Source organism: Brassica rapa, chromosome A10, assembly GCF_000309985.2.
Source record: "Brassica rapa cultivar Chiifu-401-42 chromosome A10, CAAS_Brap_v3.01, whole genome shotgun sequence".
NCBI classification, from domain to species: domain Eukaryota; kingdom Viridiplantae; phylum Streptophyta; class Magnoliopsida; order Brassicales; family Brassicaceae; genus Brassica; species Brassica rapa.
This window is the reverse complement of record NC_024804.2, coordinates 20,669,984-20,688,872: the sequence shown is the minus strand read 5'-3', so window position 1 is coordinate 20,688,872 and position 18,889 is coordinate 20,669,984. Positions and strand designations below refer to the sequence as shown.

The 18,889-nt window shown below is 36.4% G+C and overlaps 4 protein-coding genes, 1 long non-coding RNA gene and 1 other non-coding gene across 10 annotated transcripts; 4 read left to right on the top strand and 2 right to left on the bottom strand.

Annotated features, from left to right (window-relative positions):
* The first annotated feature begins 1,875 nt into the window (after positions 1 to 1,875).
* Positions 1,876 to 5,499, top strand: LOC103847508. Its single transcript, XR_628785.3, has 2 exons — positions 1,876 to 4,346; positions 4,642 to 5,499. It is a non-coding gene; the product is annotated as an uncharacterized LOC103847508 (long non-coding RNA).
* LOC117129479 lies at positions 3,968 to 4,113 on the top strand. Its single transcript, XR_004453123.1, has one exon. It is a non-coding gene; the product is annotated as a small nucleolar RNA snoR144 (small nucleolar RNA).
* A 1,185-nt stretch (positions 5,500 to 6,684) lies between the features above and the next one.
* LOC103847505 (transcription factor bHLH140) lies at positions 6,685 to 9,673 on the bottom strand. Of its 2 annotated transcripts, none has more exons than XM_018655649.2 (6): positions 9,437 to 9,673; positions 9,257 to 9,366; positions 8,256 to 9,115; positions 7,624 to 8,191; positions 7,389 to 7,559; positions 6,685 to 7,290 (listed from the first exon to the last, which is right to left on the bottom strand). In XM_018655649.2, the coding sequence occupies exons 1-6, from the start codon at positions 9,459 to 9,461 to the stop codon at positions 6,967 to 6,969; spliced, it is 2,058 nt and encodes a 685-aa protein (XP_018511165.2). In that variant the 5' UTR covers positions 9,462 to 9,673; the 3' UTR covers positions 6,685 to 6,966. The 2 variants fall into 2 exon arrangements, with proteins under 2 accessions (XP_018511165.2, XP_009122848.2); XM_009124600.3 differs by having other exon boundaries at positions 9,257 to 9,369; positions 9,437 to 9,660.
* Positions 9,674 to 9,848: 175 nt separating this feature from the next.
* On the top strand, positions 9,849 to 10,795 carry LOC103847506 (UPF0098 protein CT_736). The gene is made up of 3 exons (XM_009124601.3): positions 9,849 to 9,998; positions 10,064 to 10,358; positions 10,566 to 10,795. The coding sequence occupies exons 1-3, from the start codon at positions 9,880 to 9,882 to the stop codon at positions 10,638 to 10,640; spliced, it is 489 nt and encodes a 162-aa protein (XP_009122849.1). The 5' UTR covers positions 9,849 to 9,879; the 3' UTR covers positions 10,641 to 10,795.
* Positions 10,796 to 11,115: 320 nt separating this feature from the next.
* Positions 11,116 to 14,800, top strand: LOC103847504 (lactosylceramide 4-alpha-galactosyltransferase). 2 transcript variants are annotated; one of them, XM_009124599.3, is made up of 2 exons: positions 11,116 to 13,517; positions 13,813 to 14,800. In XM_009124599.3, the coding sequence occupies exon 1, from the start codon at positions 12,214 to 12,216 to the stop codon at positions 13,450 to 13,452; it is 1,239 nt and encodes a 412-aa protein (XP_009122847.1). In that variant the 5' UTR covers positions 11,116 to 12,213; the 3' UTR covers positions 13,453 to 13,517; positions 13,813 to 14,800. The 2 variants fall into 2 exon arrangements, with proteins under 2 accessions (XP_009122847.1, XP_033137570.1); XM_033281679.1 differs by having other exon boundaries at positions 11,116 to 13,521; positions 13,817 to 14,800.
* LOC103847503 (auxin transporter-like protein 1) lies at positions 14,695 to 18,817 on the bottom strand. Of its 3 annotated transcripts, none has more exons than XM_009124597.3 (9): positions 18,126 to 18,336; positions 17,966 to 18,076; positions 17,566 to 17,754; positions 17,358 to 17,470; positions 17,059 to 17,242; positions 16,862 to 16,959; positions 16,092 to 16,299; positions 15,547 to 15,804; positions 14,695 to 15,062 (listed from the first exon to the last, which is right to left on the bottom strand). In XM_009124597.3, exons 2-9 carry the CDS (start codon positions 17,996 to 17,998, stop codon positions 14,829 to 14,831), a joined length of 1,317 nt encoding a protein of 438 aa, XP_009122845.1. In that variant the 5' UTR covers positions 17,999 to 18,076; positions 18,126 to 18,336; the 3' UTR covers positions 14,695 to 14,828. The 3 variants fall into 3 exon arrangements, with proteins under 3 accessions (XP_009122845.1, XP_009122843.1, XP_009122844.1); XM_009124595.3 differs by lacking the exon at positions 17,966 to 18,076 and adding an exon at positions 18,579 to 18,817 and having other exon boundaries at positions 14,711 to 15,062; positions 18,222 to 18,438; XM_009124596.3 differs by lacking the exon at positions 17,966 to 18,076 and adding an exon at positions 18,579 to 18,805 and having other exon boundaries at positions 14,711 to 15,062; positions 18,222 to 18,428.
* Between the last annotated feature and the right edge of the window lie 72 nt (positions 18,818 to 18,889).

The following is an 18,889-nucleotide window of genomic DNA, read 5'->3' as shown; positions in this document are numbered from 1 at the left end:
GAGATAAAAAGGTTTCAAACCTCTCATACCATCATCATATGCTAGTTCATGATACAATTATGCATTAAAAATATTTCTATATTTTTTGATTTTTTTTTTCAAAATCTATGGGTTAACCGCTACAAATTATTCAATTTTTCAGTAAATTGTTAATATATTGAAGCTAATAATCTTTAGTGTTGTTTTAAAATTTCTAACTACATTCTAAATTTGTATTATTGTATTCTAAACTCTCTTTCATGGTACATGGGCATCGTTCTATTTTTTATCAATTAATTTAGTAAAACTTCATATGCTCCCTAAATTAGAAGATAAACTACAGTAAAATCGCTATTCTATAGAAACAGAGATAAAAAAGGTTTCAAACCTCTCATACCATCATCATATGCTAGTTCATGATACAATTACGCATTAAAAAAATATTGTTATATTTTCTGAATTTTTCTCAAAATCTATGTGTTAACCCCTTCAAAATATTCAGTTTTTTTTCTGTAAATTATTAATATACTGAAGCCTATAATATTTAGTGTTTTTTAAAATTTCTAAATACATTATACATTTGTATTAATGTGTTCGAAACTCTATTTCATGGTATATGGGCATCGTTCTATTTTTATCAATTAATTTAGTAAATCTTTATATGTTCCCTAAATTAGGGGGTAAACTAAAATAAAATTGCTATTCTAGAGAAACGGAGATATAAAAAAGGTTCCAAACCTCTCATACCATCATAATATGCTAGTTCATGACACAATTATGCATTAAAAATATAAAAATATTTTTTGAATTTTTCTCAAAATCTATGGGTTAACCCCCTACAAAATATTCAGTTTTTCAGTAAATTGTTAATATACTGAAGTCTATAGTTTTTAGTATTGTTTTAAAAAATTTAACTACATTCTACAGTTGTATTAATGTATTAAAAACTCCATTTCATGGTATATGGACATCTTTGTATTTTTATCAATTAATTTAGTAAAATTTCATATGCTCCTAAATTAAGGGATAAAATACAATAAAATTGCTATTCTAGAGAAACGGAGATAAAAAAAAAGGTTTCAAACCTCTCATACCATCATCATATGCTAGTTCATGATACAATTATGCATTAAAAATATTGTTATATTTTCTGAATTTTTCTCAAAATCTATGTGTTAACAACCCCTACAAAATATTCAGTTTTTTTTATAAATTGTTAATATATTGAATTCTATAATATTTAATGTTGTTTTAAAATTTCTAACTACATTTTACATTTGTATTAATGTATTCCAAACTCTATTTCATGGTAAATGTGCATCTTTGTATTTTCATCAATTAATTTAGTAAAACTTCGTATGTTCCCTAAATTAGGGGATAAACTACAATAAAATTGCTATTCAAGAGAAACGGAGATAAAAAAAGGTTTCAAACCTCTCATACCATCATCATATTCTAGTTAATGATACAATTATGCTTTAAAAAATATTTTTATACTTTTTGATTTTTTTCTCAAAATCTATGGGTAACTCCTACAAAATATTCAGTTTTTCGGTAAATTGTTAATATACTAAAACTTATAATCTTTAGTGTTTTTTAAAATTTTCTAACTACATTCTAGATTTGTATTAGTGTATTCTAAACTCTATTTCATGGTGTATGGGCATCTTTGTATCTTTATAAATTAATTTAGTAAAACTTTATATACTCCCTAAATTAAGGGATAAACTATAATAAAATTGATATTCTAGAGAAACTAAGATAAAAAAAAAAAAGGTTTCAAACCTCTCATATCATCATCATATGCTAGTTCATGATACAATTATATATTAAAAAAATATTTTTGATTTTTTTTTTCTCAAAATCTATGGGTTAACCCCTACAAAATATTCAGTTTTTCTTTAAATTGTTAATATACTGAAGCATATAATCTTTATTGTTGTTTTTAAATTTCTAACTACATTCTACATTTGTATTAATGTATTTCAAACTCTATTTCATGGTAAATGGACATCTTTGTATTTTTATCAATTAATTTAGTAAAATTTCATATGCTCCCTAAATTAGGGGATAAACTTCAATAAAATTGCTATTCTAGAGAAACGGAGATAAAAAGGTTCCAAACCTCTCATACCATCATTATATGCTAGTTCATGATACATTTATGCATTAAAAAATATTTTTATATTTTTTGTATTTTTTCTCAAAATCTATGAGTTAAACCCCTACAAAATATTCAGCTTTTCAGTAAATTGTTAATATACTGAAGCCTATAATATTTAGTGTTTTTTTTTTAATTTCTAACTACATTCTACATTTGTATTAATGTATTCCAAACTCTATTTCATGGTAAATGTGCATCTTTGTATTTTTATCAATTAACTTAGTAAAACTTCATATGCTCCCTAAATTAGGAGATAAACTACAATAAATTTGTTATTCTAGTGAAACGGAGATAAATAAAAAGGTTCCAAACTTCTCATACTATTATCATATGTTAGTTCATGATACAATAATGCATTAAAATTTTTATATATTTTTTAATTTTTTCTCAAATCTATTCGTTAACCCCTACAAAATATTCAGTTTTTCTGTAAATTGTTAATATATTGAAGCCAATAATCTTTAATGTTGTTTTAGAATTTCTAACTACATTCTACATTTGTATTATTGTATTCTAAACTCTCTTTCATAGTACATGGACATCGTTCTATTTTTTATCATTTAATTTAATAAAACTTCATATGCTCCCTAAATTAGGAGATAAACTACAATAAAATCTCTATTATATAGAAACGAAGATTAAGAAAAAAAGGTTCTAAACCTCTCATACCATCATCATATACTAGTTCATGATACAATTACGCATTAAAAAAATATTGTTATATTTTCTGAAATTTTCTCAATATCTATGTGTTAACCCCTACAAAATATTCAGTTTTTCTGTAAATTGTTAATATACTGAAAGCCTATAATCTTTAGTGTTGTTTTAAAATTTCTAACTACATTCTACATTTGTATCAATGTATTTCAAACTCTATTTCATGGTATATGGGTATTTTTGTATTTTTATCAAATAATTTAGTAAAACTTCATATGCTTCCTAAATTAGAAAATAAACTACAATAAAATTGCTATTCTAGAGAAACGGAGATAAGAAAAGGTTTTAAATCTCTTATACCATCATCATATGCTAGTTCATGATATAATTATGCATTAAAAATATGTATATTTTTTATTTTATTTTCAAAATCTATGGATTAACTCCTGTAATAGTAACGTAAAGTTCAATTTCCACCGATTTCTCTAACAACAACAAGATTAAAGAAACTCTTGCATAAGAAAACACTTTACTTTCACATCATACTACTTTGAACTCGGGTGTTTTTGTAAAGCCTTTGGTATGGGCTGCGTTTGAAACACCGAGGCCCACATCATTCATTCCCAAAATTACCAAAACCCTTTTCTTATAATTCAAGCTCTGCTTTAACATTCATTCACCATAACCTAGTAAGCCGCCGCCATCGCGACCTCTCCCTCTCTTTTTAATAGGGAGCAACTCTTTTGTGTAGCTCTGTCTCTCCTATCTCCTTACAACTGCTCTTTCGTCCTCTGTGTGTTTTCTTTCGTTTCTTTTTTGCAATAATTCCTGATGAGGATAACATATCTAAAGCTATGGATCTGATATTTCAGATTCATATGATGCTATATTGTCATAGTTACTCTGATGGGAAATTATTTGTGTTCTTTTTTCTTGTGAAACATTGAATCTCTGACATAGTTAGGTTGACATTCAAAATATAGGGCAACCTTTTGCCGAGGAGATTATGAGATTGAATCTGTTGATCTACCTCTTTTTCCCTGTTGCCAATATAATTTCATATGCATTATTACATAAGCTTGCTTTATAGTTTAAGACCAATTCCTATAAGCTTTTATGTTTTTGCTACAGAACAAAATAATTTTTTTAGTATTGTTTTGAATACAAGAGGCAACTTTTTGCCGAGTGAATCGAATATCGATCTCTCTCTTTTTCCCAGTTGCCTAAATCATGTTATGGCCGCCTGAGAGGAATTCGCTGATTGGTTATGTAATTTCAAAGTATCCAATCTTTTCCTCTTTGCTGCTACATTTTGTTTTGCTCCAATTACTCAATCTACTATTCATTGTGAATTCATAAATTTTTCCTATGATACAAGATAAAACGTTTCCTGATAACTTTACGATTTTGAGATTGAGCACGTGACGAGACCACTACTTTGGGTTCATAGGCATAGTTCATCTAGTTAAGAACATGATCAAGATATGTTCTCATTTGGACTGAATAATTCCCAATGGCCAAAATAATTAGGAGAATTAATTAAAAGGTATTAATTAATTCTAAACGTATTGTAATCTGAACCAAAAATATGTTTTGGAACTTTTATACACAATAATAACTTAGAAATGTTTATCTTTGGTATGTAATAAAAGAAGATTAACTCAAATAACTGAACATGGCGATATTCAAATAACTGAACGAAGATGTCGGTAAGGAAAAATAACCAATAAGCATTGCTTTTGTTAATGGGGGAATATAAAAAAAATAGAGGAGCTAGCTGATTTGCCAAGCAATCAATCATTTTGACATTGTATTGGTTTGTCATTTGGTAATATTCACAGTACCGGGGGATTTCAACCTAACATTGCTGGACCAGCTGATCGCGGAGCCGGAGCTGAAGAACATCGGGTGCTGCAACGAGCTAGGCTGCGGATGGATACGCTCGATCTCGCGGGGTGGGGGACTGAGCGTGTTGAACGCGATCGCGGGAGCCTAGAGCGAGAATCTGCCGGTTATATGTATAGAACAACTTGGAAGATGCTCATGAACAGATCGACAAGGCCATCTCAACAGCTCTTATAGAGAGCAAGCCTGTTTATATCAGCATCAGCTGCAACTTAGCTGCTACTCCTCATCCTACTTTCATCCGTGACCCTGTCCCCTTTTCTCCAACGTTGGAGTTTCTCAACAAGGCCGTTGGAGACCAGTGTTGGCTTTCATCGGAGATGGGAGTTTCCAAGTGACGGCTCAGGACGTATCCACCATGCTGCGCAACGGCCAGAAAACAATCATATTCCTGATTAACAACGGTGGCTACACCATTGAAGTGGAGATTCATGACGGTCCATACAACGTGATCAAGAACTGGAACTACACTGGTCTCGTCGATGCCATTCATAACGGTGAAGGCAAATGCTGGACCGCAAAGGTGAGATTCGAGGAGGAGTTGGTGGAAGACAGCTACAACGGAGAAGAAAGATAGTCTTTGTTTCATTGAAGTGATTCTTCACAAAGATGATACGAGCAAAGAGTTGCTTGAGTGGGGCTCACGCGTTGCTGCTGCTAATGGCCGTCCTCCCAACCCTCAGTACGGAACGAATCTTTTGAGTGAGACTCACTCACGCATCTTAATCTTTTCTTCATGAGTTTGTTTGCCCATTGTTTTTTTTTTCCGTCAAGGTTTTTTGATATTATATAAATGGGCCAAGCCCAGACAAGAGCCGAAGCCCGATTACATAAAAACTGACTAAAAGCCCAAAAAACAGCAACGGGCTCGATGAAAAAGCTAAAGGGGTCTTCAGCCCAATCTCAGCACCACTCGTTCCAAATGGAAAGCGCGTCAAGGAGGTTGGCTCGACACGTGGGGGGATCTGCTCCCTTAACGCGTTACGCGTCGTCACCGTCTCGACTTAACCGCCTCCACCTTGACGCCACCGGAACAAACACCGACAAAGAACCTCGTTCGTCAGAGCTCAAGACCCGACAAGTCTTCAACGAACGCAAACCATTCTTCTCTGCACTGTCATCACACCGGAGAGATCCATCGAAACTCGAGATTTCCTCCGACTTTAGAACGCTTCAAACCCTAGACACGCGGACCATGACCCATCTCTTTTCTTTTCTTGAACACCGTCACCTCGCCGGGGAGCATCATCTTCCACATAGATCTCATCCGCCGTGACCCAAACCCACCATGACGACAACCACACCGACCATGAAACAAATCTAACCTAGTAACTTTTTCTCAAAGAACATCGGGATCCCAAATGGAAGCGCGGATCTTTGGTAGCCTCCGCTCTCCATAGCTGAAAGCCGGCGAAGGCGAAACTGAAGAAGACTCTCTTCCCGGAAGCTCGAACCGGCGGCGGTGGATCTGCAGAAGCCTCCACCTCCCGGAAAATACCACAACTGTACATGCAGGCCACTTTCTTCACCGGGGACCTCCCGACGAGCGCGTCATAACTCCATAACCGAACCACCGTAAAAGATGAAGGCGGTGCCAGAGGTCGGACAAGGCGCTTGTTGACAGGACGGCGAAGAATAAGCGGAGGGGAACCACTACGACGAACAAAGAAAGACTCCAGCGCGGGCACGGATGCTCACGCGCCGGCCAAGCACCGAACTTCAAAGTAGATCTCGCTTCTCTCACTTCTCTCTCTGCTTATTCTTTTAACCAAAACCTATTTTGTTTGCCCATTGTTTACTACTCAGCTTTATATTCCTACTGTTTCTATTACTTTTCAACTCTTGGTTTTAATTTGCTTTTGGAACCTTTTAGTAGCTTCTTCCTATTAGTACTAATAAATTCCGTTCTAATCTCAATAATTGTCTTCTCTACTATAAAGTCCGAATCAATCCAAACAAAGAATAATTATTTCACGATCTGATCTGAAACCCGATAATATATTAGATTCAACTGGCTTTTGAAAATGTTACTAAACCTTGGACCGAACCTGACGAAACATAAATCGAATCCAAAACGAATTTCAAATATCTAAATGAGACTGAAATTCATAGACCCAAAAACCGATTGAACCCGGACCAAAACCCCAAAACCCGATTGGTATCCCGAATGCCCAGCCCTATTAACGATCCATTAAAATTACATACGACACTTGACTAGTTTCTAATCATAAAACCACAAAAATATAAATCTAACCGGTCGATTAATTTGAAGAGTCTGGTCGAGCCAAAAGACGACTGGTTTGGAGTAAATGGTGAGGAAAGGGAGAAGGACAGGTTCTGATATGCGATTTGAGTTTGGGGATAGTCGGGTGTGCGCTTCTACACCGATTGCAACGCAACTCACCTTTCAAAACAGCTTCACTCTCCAAATTGGCCTTGCCTTGGCTCTTGACCTCTTCAAGCACATCCAACGAGTCACGGAAGAAGGAAGTTGTGAAAGAGTTCCAGTGTTTCTTGTTCTTCAAGTGATCGGATTCGAAGTCTTGGCTTATGACGTGTAGATGTAGTTGTCGCATTGAAGGAACCTGTGTGTGAAAAGAAAAGAAACAGAAGTCAAAATAAATATCATCAAAAGCGCAGCAGATGTGAAAATCTAAAACTGAATGCAAAAGGAAGGAAGTACCGAGTGATAACCAAGGCGGAAGATAAGAGAAGGATCCTCGTGCTGGAATCTCTGAACCCATTTCATACCAACATTTTGCATTTCCTCAAGAAGTTGAATATTTTCTCTGCCAACGTCTTCAAGCCCATCTACACTCTCCTCCCTCGCCAGTACTAGCACGTGTTTCCGCGCCTAATATCCAATTATAAATATCTGTCTCATAAGAAAGAAAGATACTCTTTATAAACATTTTTACCTTTGGGTACTGGTCGTTTATAACAACAATGTGGTCTGAAGATTCTAGCACGATATTCTCGTGTTTCTCTGGGTGCATCGCGATGATGTGGAGTGCCAATGCCCATGAGCTCCATCCTTTACTCCTCTTCTTTCCACTGTCATCCACAGACCCAGATTTCGTATTACTAGCTATGGTCCCCTTGAACTTTTTGTTCCTCTCGGAATCTTCCTCACCAGAATCCAACACAGTTGCTTGATTGATTCGTTTAGGCAACTTTGATTGATCTTGTACTGTCGACAAAAAACCTTCAAAGAGAGATGTGTAAGCCTCCCGGAGAATTTTGCAGCCCTTGGTGTAGTCGTTGTTAAGGCAGTCTGGTCGGTTCGGATTCATGTTTGGTCCTAGGACATGTATCACGTGCGTAATGCCTTCAGCGTTATGCAACGGGCAAGTAGAAGGAAGAGGAACTAGCACGGATTTTCCAGGTAGAAGAGTGTTTGCTCGTGCTCTTGTGGCAGCCTCGAGATCTGGACCAGCAGCTTTGAATATCGCCGCATTCACGCCTCCACCTCCAGATTTAAGCCGCCTGTAAACAGATACATTTACCTAGTTAGAAAGCGTTAGCAAGAAGAATAAAGGAAGTAGCTTACCAGTTAGCAGCATTAGCTATAACATTGCAGTGCAGACCGCCTTGGGAATGAAGCTTAGTTATGTCTCCAACAAATGTGAAAAACCTTCCTGAGTCAATGTTCTTCCGAGAAGCCTTAGCCTTGACTAACGACAGAATCGTCGACCCATGGCTCAAGTCCACCAAGACAAGCCGTGCAGACCCGAGTTTAGGCAGGAATGCCTCTGCTGTCTCGACAATAATGTCAGATGCCTTGTCAAGATCAAACTGGAAATCTGCAGTCGAAATTGAAGGGAATGCCAATGTAGGTACAACAAGCTTAGCGGGGGAAACTCTGAAAATTTCTATCTTTTCATTAGCTTTGGGAGTTGTAACTTCATTAGAAGAAGATGAAGCAGCAGGAACCGCACTGACTTTCTTAAAGAAGTTCATAATACCGGGTTGGCTTTTGGTGTCAGGATTCTTTAGGCCAAAAGAGCCGGAAGGAAGAGTATCCATTGGACCAAGCATGGTGTATGTTTTAACAGCATTCTCAACATCTGCGTCGTTGTAACAAAACAGAATCCGAGAAAAGCCTTCATTCAATTTGGGAAGTTCCTTACTCCGAAGCATCTTGTTCACAACAGCTGCAGCTCTTCCGCCTTGTAGATTACCCTCATGGCCACTTCTTTTGACTGATCTAGATATACAAACTTGAGCAGAAAGTTCGAGAACCAGTGCATGGACTTCAACAAGGGGACCACCGAGCTTAATAAACTCGGAGCGCTGCTCCCTGTCAAGATTGCATCTGTCAATAAAGACGCTCTTCCCTTCCTTGAGGGATTCTATAGCCATCTTTAGGCACTGAGCTTTGCTTCCAGCTTTGCCATTGTTAATAATGTCCTGAAATGAGAAATGAAATTTAAACCAAGACCAAGCTCTACTTTTAAAGATTTGCTTCACGTAAAGACACAGAGGTACTTAGTCTCATTGAGGAATTTCATCAGTCAGGTTGTGCGCAGTATGATAGAGAGAGAGAAAGACCTGACAGATGCGAGACCAAGGGCGGTGAGATGATTTCATTACGGACTCACTGAACGTCGATTTGCCGCTTCCTGGCGGACCAACCAGAAGCACCACTATCTCCTTCTTCTCTGCTGCCATTTTCGCTCATCAGAACACCAATAGAAATTGAAACAACAGTTTAAGCAAGGTTTGAATTACCAGAGACTTCTGTTTCCATCTCCATTTTGCTGGCGTTGTTGATCGGAGAACTCGTCTCTCTCTCTCTCTCTCTTTCCGATTTTCTATAAACTCTAATCCCAGAAGAGGAATGAACATCTTGGTGCGTGTCGTGTGGCGCGCGTGTATTTGAAATACGAAGCGTATTCACACTATCAAAACGACGTGTTGTTATTCTTTTTACATAAAGAACGCTCTGATGTTCACTTGAATAGTAAGATATTTCGAAATGGCAGCTATGGGGTTATGCCACAAGTCATGTCTCAAAGACATCAGAGTGTTAACCTCTTCCCTTCCAGACACCCAAAGGCGTCACGTGTCATCCAGGTGTCGCCATAATATTTCACGTAGAGAACCATACAAATCAGTAAACACGGTACGTAGGTGCATTTACAATTAAACACACACAAATATTAAGGAGAAAAATGTCGAGTGAGGAATTCAGACTGGTGTCTCCGACGATAGACAACGAAGGGAAGCTTCCGAGAAAGTATACAAAGGGAGGTCAAGGTGTGAAGAAGAATATCTCTCCTCCTCTTGAATGGTAACAACAATTAAATTCAATATAAATGCGATATGTTAGACACCAAGGATTAAATAAGGTAATAGGTACAACGTTCCCCAAGGTACCAAGTCACTGGCCTTGGTGGTTGAGGACATCGATGCTCCTGATCCTAGTGGACCTCTCGTGCCGTGGACTGTGTGGGTGGTCGTCGACATTCCGCCGGACATGAAAGGTCTGCCGGAAGGATTTTCTGGCAACGATGAGCAGGTTGCTGGTATTCGAGAAGGGAATAACGATCACAAGATCCCGGGATGGCGTGGGCCTCTCATGCCTAGTCACGGTCATCGTTTCCAGTTCAAGCTCTTTGCTCTCAATGATAAACCCAATCTTGGTCACACGGTAATACGAAAAACTATCTTCCCGAGTTATTAGTAAAGTTCAACTCAGGAGGAGGTATTGTTGAATTCTAAAAAAGAACAAAGAATATGGGACTTATAAAAAAGGGATTAGTATATATTTTGTTTTAAATATATAGGTTAGTTTAAGCAGCATATGTTGTAACATTATTAGAAGTTTAATTTGTTTTGAATGTGGTGACTCACTCAGGTGACAAAAGAGAGATTGCTGGACGCTGTTGATGGGATTGTGCTCGGAGAGGCGGTTTTCACATGTTTTGCTTGAATACATTCGAAGTCTCGATGTACTTGTGTGTTGTGTTGCGACTTCCTAATGACTCGAATGTACACTTTGACGAATAAATATAAACAACCGACGTGTTGAGAAGAAATCAGGGCTATTTGTTCAACTGGATAGAGCAGTGAGAAAAAATATATAAAAAAAAGTTAGTATCGGTTAGATAGACGGCTGAACAAAGTTATGTCAAAAAAATGGTAAAATGAAATAAATGCTGGACGACCAAAATGGCGAGTGTTGTTGTTATTGTTGTTGAGCTAGTACTATCAATCAACATTCAACAGTATTGAGGTTTAAATAATGTGATAATTTTTTCTTTTACTATGCTTTTAAATGTCATGGTCATATTGCTTACATATACCTTGCCTTGACAAGTTGTGATTATGCATGCACCAATTAAGTTTCATTTTTTAAATCTAAACAAATAAAACCAATCACCATGAATAGCGTCATATATACCATCAATAAAATACATACGTGTTGTATACAATAATTGATTCATATGTAGACCAATCTGAAAGATCGAGACAAAATCAATGGACACGTCTGTTTATTTGGAGATTTAACCTCTCCTTTACATGATTTCGTCGGTATTGCACAAAAAATCATGAAATATCAAAATTTAAGTCAACCATAAATACTATTCGTACGGGAAGAATATTAAAATCCAACAAACATTGTTTAATTAATTAATTATTAGTATTACAAAATTACAAAAAAAAAACCTAAATACATTGACAATGTCTCTAAGTTCCCTTTTCAGCGAATCATTTTTTGCAACAACCAATAAAAAATATTACTCCTTCCGTTCTTAAAAGATAAACTTTTTAGTATTTTCACATATATTAAAAAAACACATTAAACTACCATAATAAATGTATTGTTTTCTGTAATATTAAATTTTCAATAACTTTTAATCGATAGTAATTCAATAAAGTCAATTAATTTTTTTGAAGTTTACAATTTTTTCATAGAAAACACAAAAAATATATTTTTTTGAAACAAACATTTTTTCTAAAAAGTCTATCATTAAGAAACGGATAGAGTAGAATTTATATTCAGTTTTATAAAAAATATCATATTATACAATAATAATATAAGCAAAGAAAGTTGACCTAAAACGCAATAATGTTTTACCTTAACATAAGAAAACTGATTGTTGAAAAGCTTTGGATGATAAACCAAAACAAAAATAGAACTAAAATTTGAAAGAAACATATATGTAAAATAAGTTGAATTACTATGGAGAAATATATATAAATCTTTAGTGGTATTAAAATAAAAATCATGAGAAAATTGTTACAATTGACAACGTTATGATCCAATAGCACGCCTTATCGTCTCTCTTTGGAAGTAGTTTACAGACCGCGATATAATATAATATTCAACAGAAAGTTTAAAGACCATAAAGTCTACATTAAGTTGTTTATTTTTCAAAACAAGACACGCCCCCAAAGCTAAAACAAGAAATGAAACTAAGACAATAGTAATGGTTTCCTTCTCATCTGTCTAAAGTTTTTCTTTTATATCTTCTTGTTTCCAACTTAGTTTTGCGTTGCTCATGGATCATGATATAGAGAAGAGAGTGACTGATCACCGACGACTGAACCAATCATCACTTTTCACCGCGTTTGCGTTCAGCTTTATAACTCTGATCGCGGTTACCACGTTGGTTCTAATGTCTAATTTCTCGATGCAACCGCAGAGAGATTTCTCGGAGGTGAAGATAGAGATCAAGAGAGTGATTCCACTGCCACACTTACCTCTGAGCTCCGAGAACGAAAGTAAAAGCAAGCAAGTGGCGATGACTTCTCCTAACCCGAACATCACTACTGTAAACAAAAAGATCCTAGCACTTATCGAGATGTTCAGTGGAGATAACTTGTCTGACAAGTTTCAAAGGAAGGCCAATGAGTTTGTCGGAGATTCTGGATGCGAAGTCAACTTCGTCATGACATGGATATCACCAGCTGATTTGTTCGGAAAGAGAGAGGTCTTAGCTATTGAAAGTGTCTTCAAGTCTAATCCTCATGGTTGCTTGATGATCCTATCAGCAACCATGGATTCTCCTCAAGGCTATAAAACCTTGAAGCCGTTTCTTGATCGTGGTTACAAAGTTGTTGCAGTCACGCCGGATCTGCCTTTTCTACTCAAAGGAACCGCCGGAGAAACGTGGCTAGACGAAATAAGAAGCGGGAGAAGAGACCCGGGAAAGATATCATTAGCTCAGAATCTGTCAAACCTCATGAGGCTTGCCTACTTGTACAAATACGGAGGTGTTTACTTAGACACCGACATGATCCTTCTCAAAAGCTTCAAAGGGCTTAACAACATTATTGGAGCTCAGACGCTTGACCCTTCCTTCACAAACTGGACGAGACTGAACAACGCGGTGCTAATATTCGACAAGAACCATCCTCTCTTGCTCAAATTCATCGAAGAATTCGCTCGAACTTTCAACGGAAACGTATGGGGATACAACGGACCGTACCTGGTTTCTCGAGTGGCGGCTAGAGCAGCAGTGAAGGAGGAGTACAACAACTTCACCGTCATGCGACCTTCTGCGTTCTATCCCGTGAACTGGCTAGAGATAGAGAAGTTCTTCAAGGTGCCAAAGACGGAGAAAGAGTCGAAATGGGTCAAGGTCAAGCTTCTTCAGATGCTGAGGAGAAGCTATGGATTGCATCTTTGGAATAAATTTAGCAGAAAGTTTGAAATCGAACAAGGGAGTGCCATGTGGAGATTAGTATCAGACCACTGTATAATCTGTCAAATCGGTTCTGCATCATCATCATCATAGTCTATTGTTTGTATAATTGTATTTGTTCAGAGTTCAGTTACACTGTTAATAAGCTTGCTGTATTGTAAGAGCAAGAGCATTAGAGGTTCAAGAGGGAGGTTCACACGTTTTACGAGAAAAAAAAAATATTAAAAAAAGCAAAAGTGATGAACTCACCCCTTCTCACCTCTTCTGCATGATACCCTCTCTCCTAAAGTTCATCACTGTAGCGCGGGCCCCACGACACGTGGCGGCCCGCGATTGGTCAATTTTTTTTTTTTTTTTTTTTTTAAAAAAAAATCAAAATGAAAAAAAGAAAAACTTTAATAATAAAAAATTAAGAAGGTGAACCCCAAAGGGGGTTCACTGATGCTCATGCTCTAAGGATTCAATATGGTCCAAAGATTCAATGTTATCAATTGGCTTTCTTCTATTAAGCCTAGTAACTTGGGTCTATATTGGGCCTTATCAAAAGGACCATTATAGTCATTGCTTATTGTTTTGTTGCGAAATGCGACTATTTTACACGAACTCTGCACTGCACTAGTGTTGGGGTTGGGCATTCGGATTTCCGGTTTAGGGTCGGTTTGGTTTATTCAGTTTTCGGGTCATTCAGATTAAGGTATTTAGAAACCGGAAATTTTTCAGGTTGGTTCGGATAATGTCAGGTTCAGATCATATTTCTATTTTTTTTATAAAATCCAAAGTGAAACTGGATTAAAAATAATTCGTGTTGGTTCGGGTATAAAGTGTAAAACCAAAAAAATCCAGAAACCTGAGTTGAACCTGAAAAACAAAAAACAATATTCGGATAATTCGTATAGTTCGGGTTTTTTTTTTATATTTTTATATATTAAATTTTTAAAATTAATATTTTTTAATATATTCAAAATATTTCGGTATCTGTTCGGTTCTCGGTTTGGTTTCAGTTTTTTAGATTTAGAAATATAAGAACTGTTCGGTTTTTTGTAATTTTCGGTCTGATTTTGTTCTTAGTTTTTTTCAGTTCAGTTCCGGTTCGGTTTCGGATTTCTAACAATATTCCCAGGACTACTCTGCACCAGGTTGATTGCATCATACATTATATTTTATTTTTGTAGATTTTGGGAGGAAATAATATATAAAGTTATACTAATTTTAATCATTGTCGTCCTTGGATTCAAAAAATTTGACGGATGGGCTGAATGAATGATTAAATAAATGATAACCAGCTTTGTCAGCATCCAGTTGTTTTCTACTAGTTTGGAAATAAGTTCGTCATAAACCTGAAGATCACGTGTGATGTTAACCAAATTTCAAATATATATAACATTGTTAATTCGCTGATATACGTACGTTTCTTTTATACATAGGAAAAAGAAAAAGAAAACTGAAGAAAATCACACTTTCATACTTCACTAACGGCGGTGGTGATTACCGGTGGTCGGAGTAGGAGGAGGAGGAATCGGCGACTTGCATTGATAGCACTTGGCAAAGAGGCCAAAAGTGTCAATTTGCCTGATGAAGTTGGTCATGCTTGCCCATCCTCCAAACCCGAACCCTAGAACTAGCACCCAAACCACCACAAATGCGTTTATCACATAAACTCCGCTCCAGCTTGGCAAAAAGAACGGCGGCTTCTCCGCCGCATTCTGCCACGTCATCAACGTAACGAATAAGAAATAATCAATACATTGTATATCATCCCGTCAACTAATCTCCTTCTATTATAGTTATATATCAACGAAAATATATATATGTTTCTTTTGTTTGTCAAAAGATTACTAGAATGTGCTGTGTGTATTAAACAATATATCGTACTGGTCGAGTGGTAATAATGGCCACATATTATATACGATACTGGACCTACATACCTCATTGATTTTGGATTAAATGCAAAAAGCATAAGCCAGCTCATCTGTATAACCTACGTTCTGTTTCAGTTTCTCTCTCTCCCCTATGTTATGTTTGTGTAATTTATCTTCGAAACTTTTTTTTTTTTTGAACAAAAAAAATCTTTGAAACTATATATGTAATCAAATAAATAGTATATTTCTTTCGTTGGGTTCATATATCTATCATATATATCTAGACAGGGGTATATTAATGTGAGCAAGAGAGGAATATAGCTAGTACCCGACGGGCAGAGGCGGTGCGGTAGGTGAGCATATGGGCTAAGGCAGGGATGATGTAGACGGTGAAGCTAACGAGTAGAGCTCCAACCGCGGAGTTTATGGGACCAAAAAATGGGAAAATGATGGCTAGAAACCATATAGGAACCACCACCGGCAGCCTCACGATCGCTCTTAGAAATATGCTTTTAGTGTGGTGCATTCCTATTGCTTTTTCCCATACGAAGTATAACGGTGTACACGCAAATCCAAATGTTATAAACTGTATATAAATCCATAAAGAGAAAAGAAAAAAAATCTCATCAGAAACATTTCCACTTATGTTATAAACTTATAATCAATTTAGTATTCATTTGGTTGGACGTTAAAACAAATAACCGATTATTAACATGACATAACCTAAACGTTCCTTTCAGTATTAAATGTTCATCGCGAAAGAGGATAAGGTCCCTAGTATGCACGGGTATGGTATAAAATAACGGCATGGAACTGGACCAACAATTAATATACAGTGGAATTATTGGGAGACATATTAAGTTAGATAGGAACCTGATGGATGAGCATGAGGATGACGGCGGCATCACGGAAACGCGTTTTAGGGAGGAGAGAGAAAGCATTTGAGTGGTTGAGAAGCTGGTCGCCGAAAGCCCAATAGACGGCGGAGGCTGACGGAAGCGTTAACGTGAAGACGTACAGTGTCGCCATCAGGTATATGCTCTTAAACTTCCTTGGTTTCCACATCGCATGCATTATTTCCCTGTTATTTATAATTATATTTATAAGTAAATTGAAAAAGGAAGAGCACAAAAGTCACTGCCGTTGGATCTCTTGGTCCAACCAGAGATTGCGGTTCGGTCCGACCAGTGTGGTTATGTTACGTACTCTAAAAGATGTATATATCGCGAGTAAACAAACAAACAAAAAGTTAGAAAAGGTCGTGGAAAAAAAACCTAGTGTGCCAAAAAGGTATTTTTCTTTGTATATTGCGTAATAATGATTTTGTCTGTTTGTGCAGTTCGGACAGAATCTAAGTAACCGGCAAAAGCTGCATATATACAAGTTAAAAGAGAAGAGTAAACTAAAAAGTATGAAACACTCTTCAGAGAAACTGTCCTCTTTTTAATTAAAACTATAAGATTCTCAGTACTTTCAGCAAAACAAATGTTGGATATGCAAAATAGATTTTAACTTAGTTTACTTAATCAGAAATGAATTATAGAATTTACTGTTGCGAATCCATCTACCTGAATATTTTTTGTTCTTTTATGGTTGCGAAATATACAATAAATTGAAAAAAATGATATGAAAAGAAGACTTACACAGTCACAGCGTGTCCACCAAATGTATAGAGGATGTTGGTAGCTCCGGTAAAGTACAGCACAAGTTTGGTCGGACCAGAATGTGTCACACCCTCAGCCTATAAATTAAATCACAATAACAATGAGAGAACGGTATTATTGAAACCACAATTGATTGCTTTCATGTCAAACTGAAAACCTATTTGATTGTGACATACTTGGCCATGGAGAAATGCGGCGATGGTGAGGTACCAAGCAGTGTAAGTGGTCATGGCAAGACCGAGGAAAGACCAAATACGGTAATTGTGGAAAGATGGTATGAAGACGGTCGTGGCACAACAAGCACCAAATATATACGTCCAAGTCCTCTTGTCCAGTCTATCGTTTATGTAATATATATTGCTGCAACACATCAAGACATGACATAAATCTAAATACTTATAACATTATTCTAGCATGGAAAATTCCGTTAAATTATACAATAAAGAGATTGGGGAAAAAAAAAAGGGAAAAGAACCTAGCACAAGCGATGAGCTGGATGACTGATCCGAATAACAAGAAGGTGCAATTAAATGCGAGCCCCGCTGCTTTCCAGTATGGACCCAGCAGCCCATCAAGCACCTCAAACCACTTCCATTTTACATATTTATTCACACACACCGAAAAAACATCAATTAAGTTCAGTATATATGAGTTATAAAATCTTAACCTAGAATTATATTTACCTGAATAACGTGGTTTTTGAATGATTTGGCCTCTTGTTTTTCCATTCGGGCTCGATACTCGACGTAAAGAACACTGATGAGGTAAGCAGTCCAAGATCCCATTAGTCCATAGAATATTTGTAGCAATATTCCTGATAACATCCCCAGCTGCGAGAACGAATACGGCAGTGTCAACAGCACCTGTGCCACCTGCAGTAATCATTTTTTTATTAAATAACTCTTATGAGAATTCGATTCTCTCGGAATATAACGTAAAAACAAATATGCGCTTGTATTTACTTTCAATGGACATTGACCCCATACAATAATTTTTCAGAAAGTGGAAGTCTGACTATTCATTAAACTATATTAGTGTATTTATCATAGTTAACAGTGAACGAGATCGTTCTTCATACTATACCTTAGTAGTAAGATTATGGTGAATGTTTTTCATTTCAAGAATGTTTTCCTTTTTAAAAGAAATCCTTAAAAATAAACAACAAAAAGTAAGCTTAGTAGAAAGAAGAAAAAACTTTTTTTTTTTTTTTTTTTTTTTAAGAAGAAGAAGAAGAAGAAAAAAACTTTGTTTTGGTTATTATGATAAAAGGTAACTTTGTTTTGTACTGCTTTTGTAAAAATCATTAAAATAATTAACCAAAGTATATATGTATCATTACTTGATTGGAGGCACAGCTGAACCAGGCGTCCCAAGCGGACCCGCCATGCCAGAGAAAACTCTTCATGCTAAATCCATCACTGGCATCGCCGCTGTTTATATCCTCTGCAGTTGAATCTTCCACTTTTCCACCGGCTCCGTCCTCCCCCGCCTCGCTGACGCCTGAGACCACTATTGCCTCCTCCGCTTGCTTCTCACCCGACATTATCTGTCGATTTCTGTAAGGTTAACGAATCAAACTATTATGCAGAAAACCAACAGAAAAATGAAAAGTTTATAATCTTTTTTAATTTCTTGATTTGAAAATATATAATCTTTTTCCTTTATGCCTGAGAAGAACATGAAGACTGTTTAATACCTCTGTCTCAGTCTCAAATCTTGAAAGCAAACTAAGCAGAGTGTATTAAAACGAGAAAGAGAGAGAGAGATAAAAAAAAAGATAGAGAGAGAATGAAGAGCTTTGTTTATGTAACAACGGTGCGTGAGTTATTTATAATAAAAGAAAAATAAAAGAAACAATGGTGAGTGAGTAAGTAGGAGGAGAGCAGTGTAATAGCGAAGCCTAATTAAAATGCTGTCTTAATGCGGCCGCCTTCGTTTTAAGTATGCTCAGAGAGAGAGAGAGAGAGAGAGAGAGAGAGAGAGAGAGAGAGAGAGAGAGAGAGAGAG

Excerpts from the sequence above, each read along its gene's own strand:
- LOC103847505 (XM_009124600.3), bottom strand. The coding sequence starts at position 9,461 with ATGGAGATGGAAACAGAAGTCTCTG. Across the intron at positions 9,116-9,256 it reads CTTGGTCTCGCATCTGTCAG|GACATTATTAACAATGGCAA; the intron begins GTCTTTCTCTCT and ends TTCTCATTTCAG. Across the intron at positions 7,291-7,388 it reads TCCGCCTTGGTTATCACTCG|GTTCCTTCAATGCGACAACT; the intron begins GTACTTCCTTCC and ends TTTCACACACAG.
- LOC103847506 (XM_009124601.3), top strand. The coding sequence starts at position 9,880 with ATGTCGAGTGAGGAATTCAGACTGGTGTCTCCGACGATAGACAACGAA. Across the intron at positions 9,999-10,063 it reads ATCTCTCCTCCTCTTGAATG|GTACAACGTTCCCCAAGGTA; the intron begins GTAACAACAATT and ends ATAAGGTAATAG. Across the intron at positions 10,359-10,565 it reads AACCCAATCTTGGTCACACG|GTGACAAAAGAGAGATTGCT; the intron begins GTAATACGAAAA and ends TGACTCACTCAG.
- LOC103847504 (XM_009124599.3), top strand. The coding sequence starts at position 12,214 with ATGGATCATGATATAGAGAAGAGAGTGACTGATCACCGACGACTGAAC.
- LOC103847503 (XM_009124595.3), bottom strand. The coding sequence starts at position 18,425 with ATGTCGGGTGAGAAGCAAGCGGAGGAGGCAATAGTGGTCTCAGGCGTC. Across the intron at positions 16,300-16,861 it reads GGTGGACACGCTGTGACTGT|GGAAATAATGCATGCGATGT; the intron begins GTAAGTCTTCTT and ends TATAAATAACAG. Across the intron at positions 15,063-15,546 it reads GCACCGCCTCTGCCCGTCGG|AATGCGGCGGAGAAGCCGCC; the intron begins GTACTAGCTATA and ends ATGACGTGGCAG.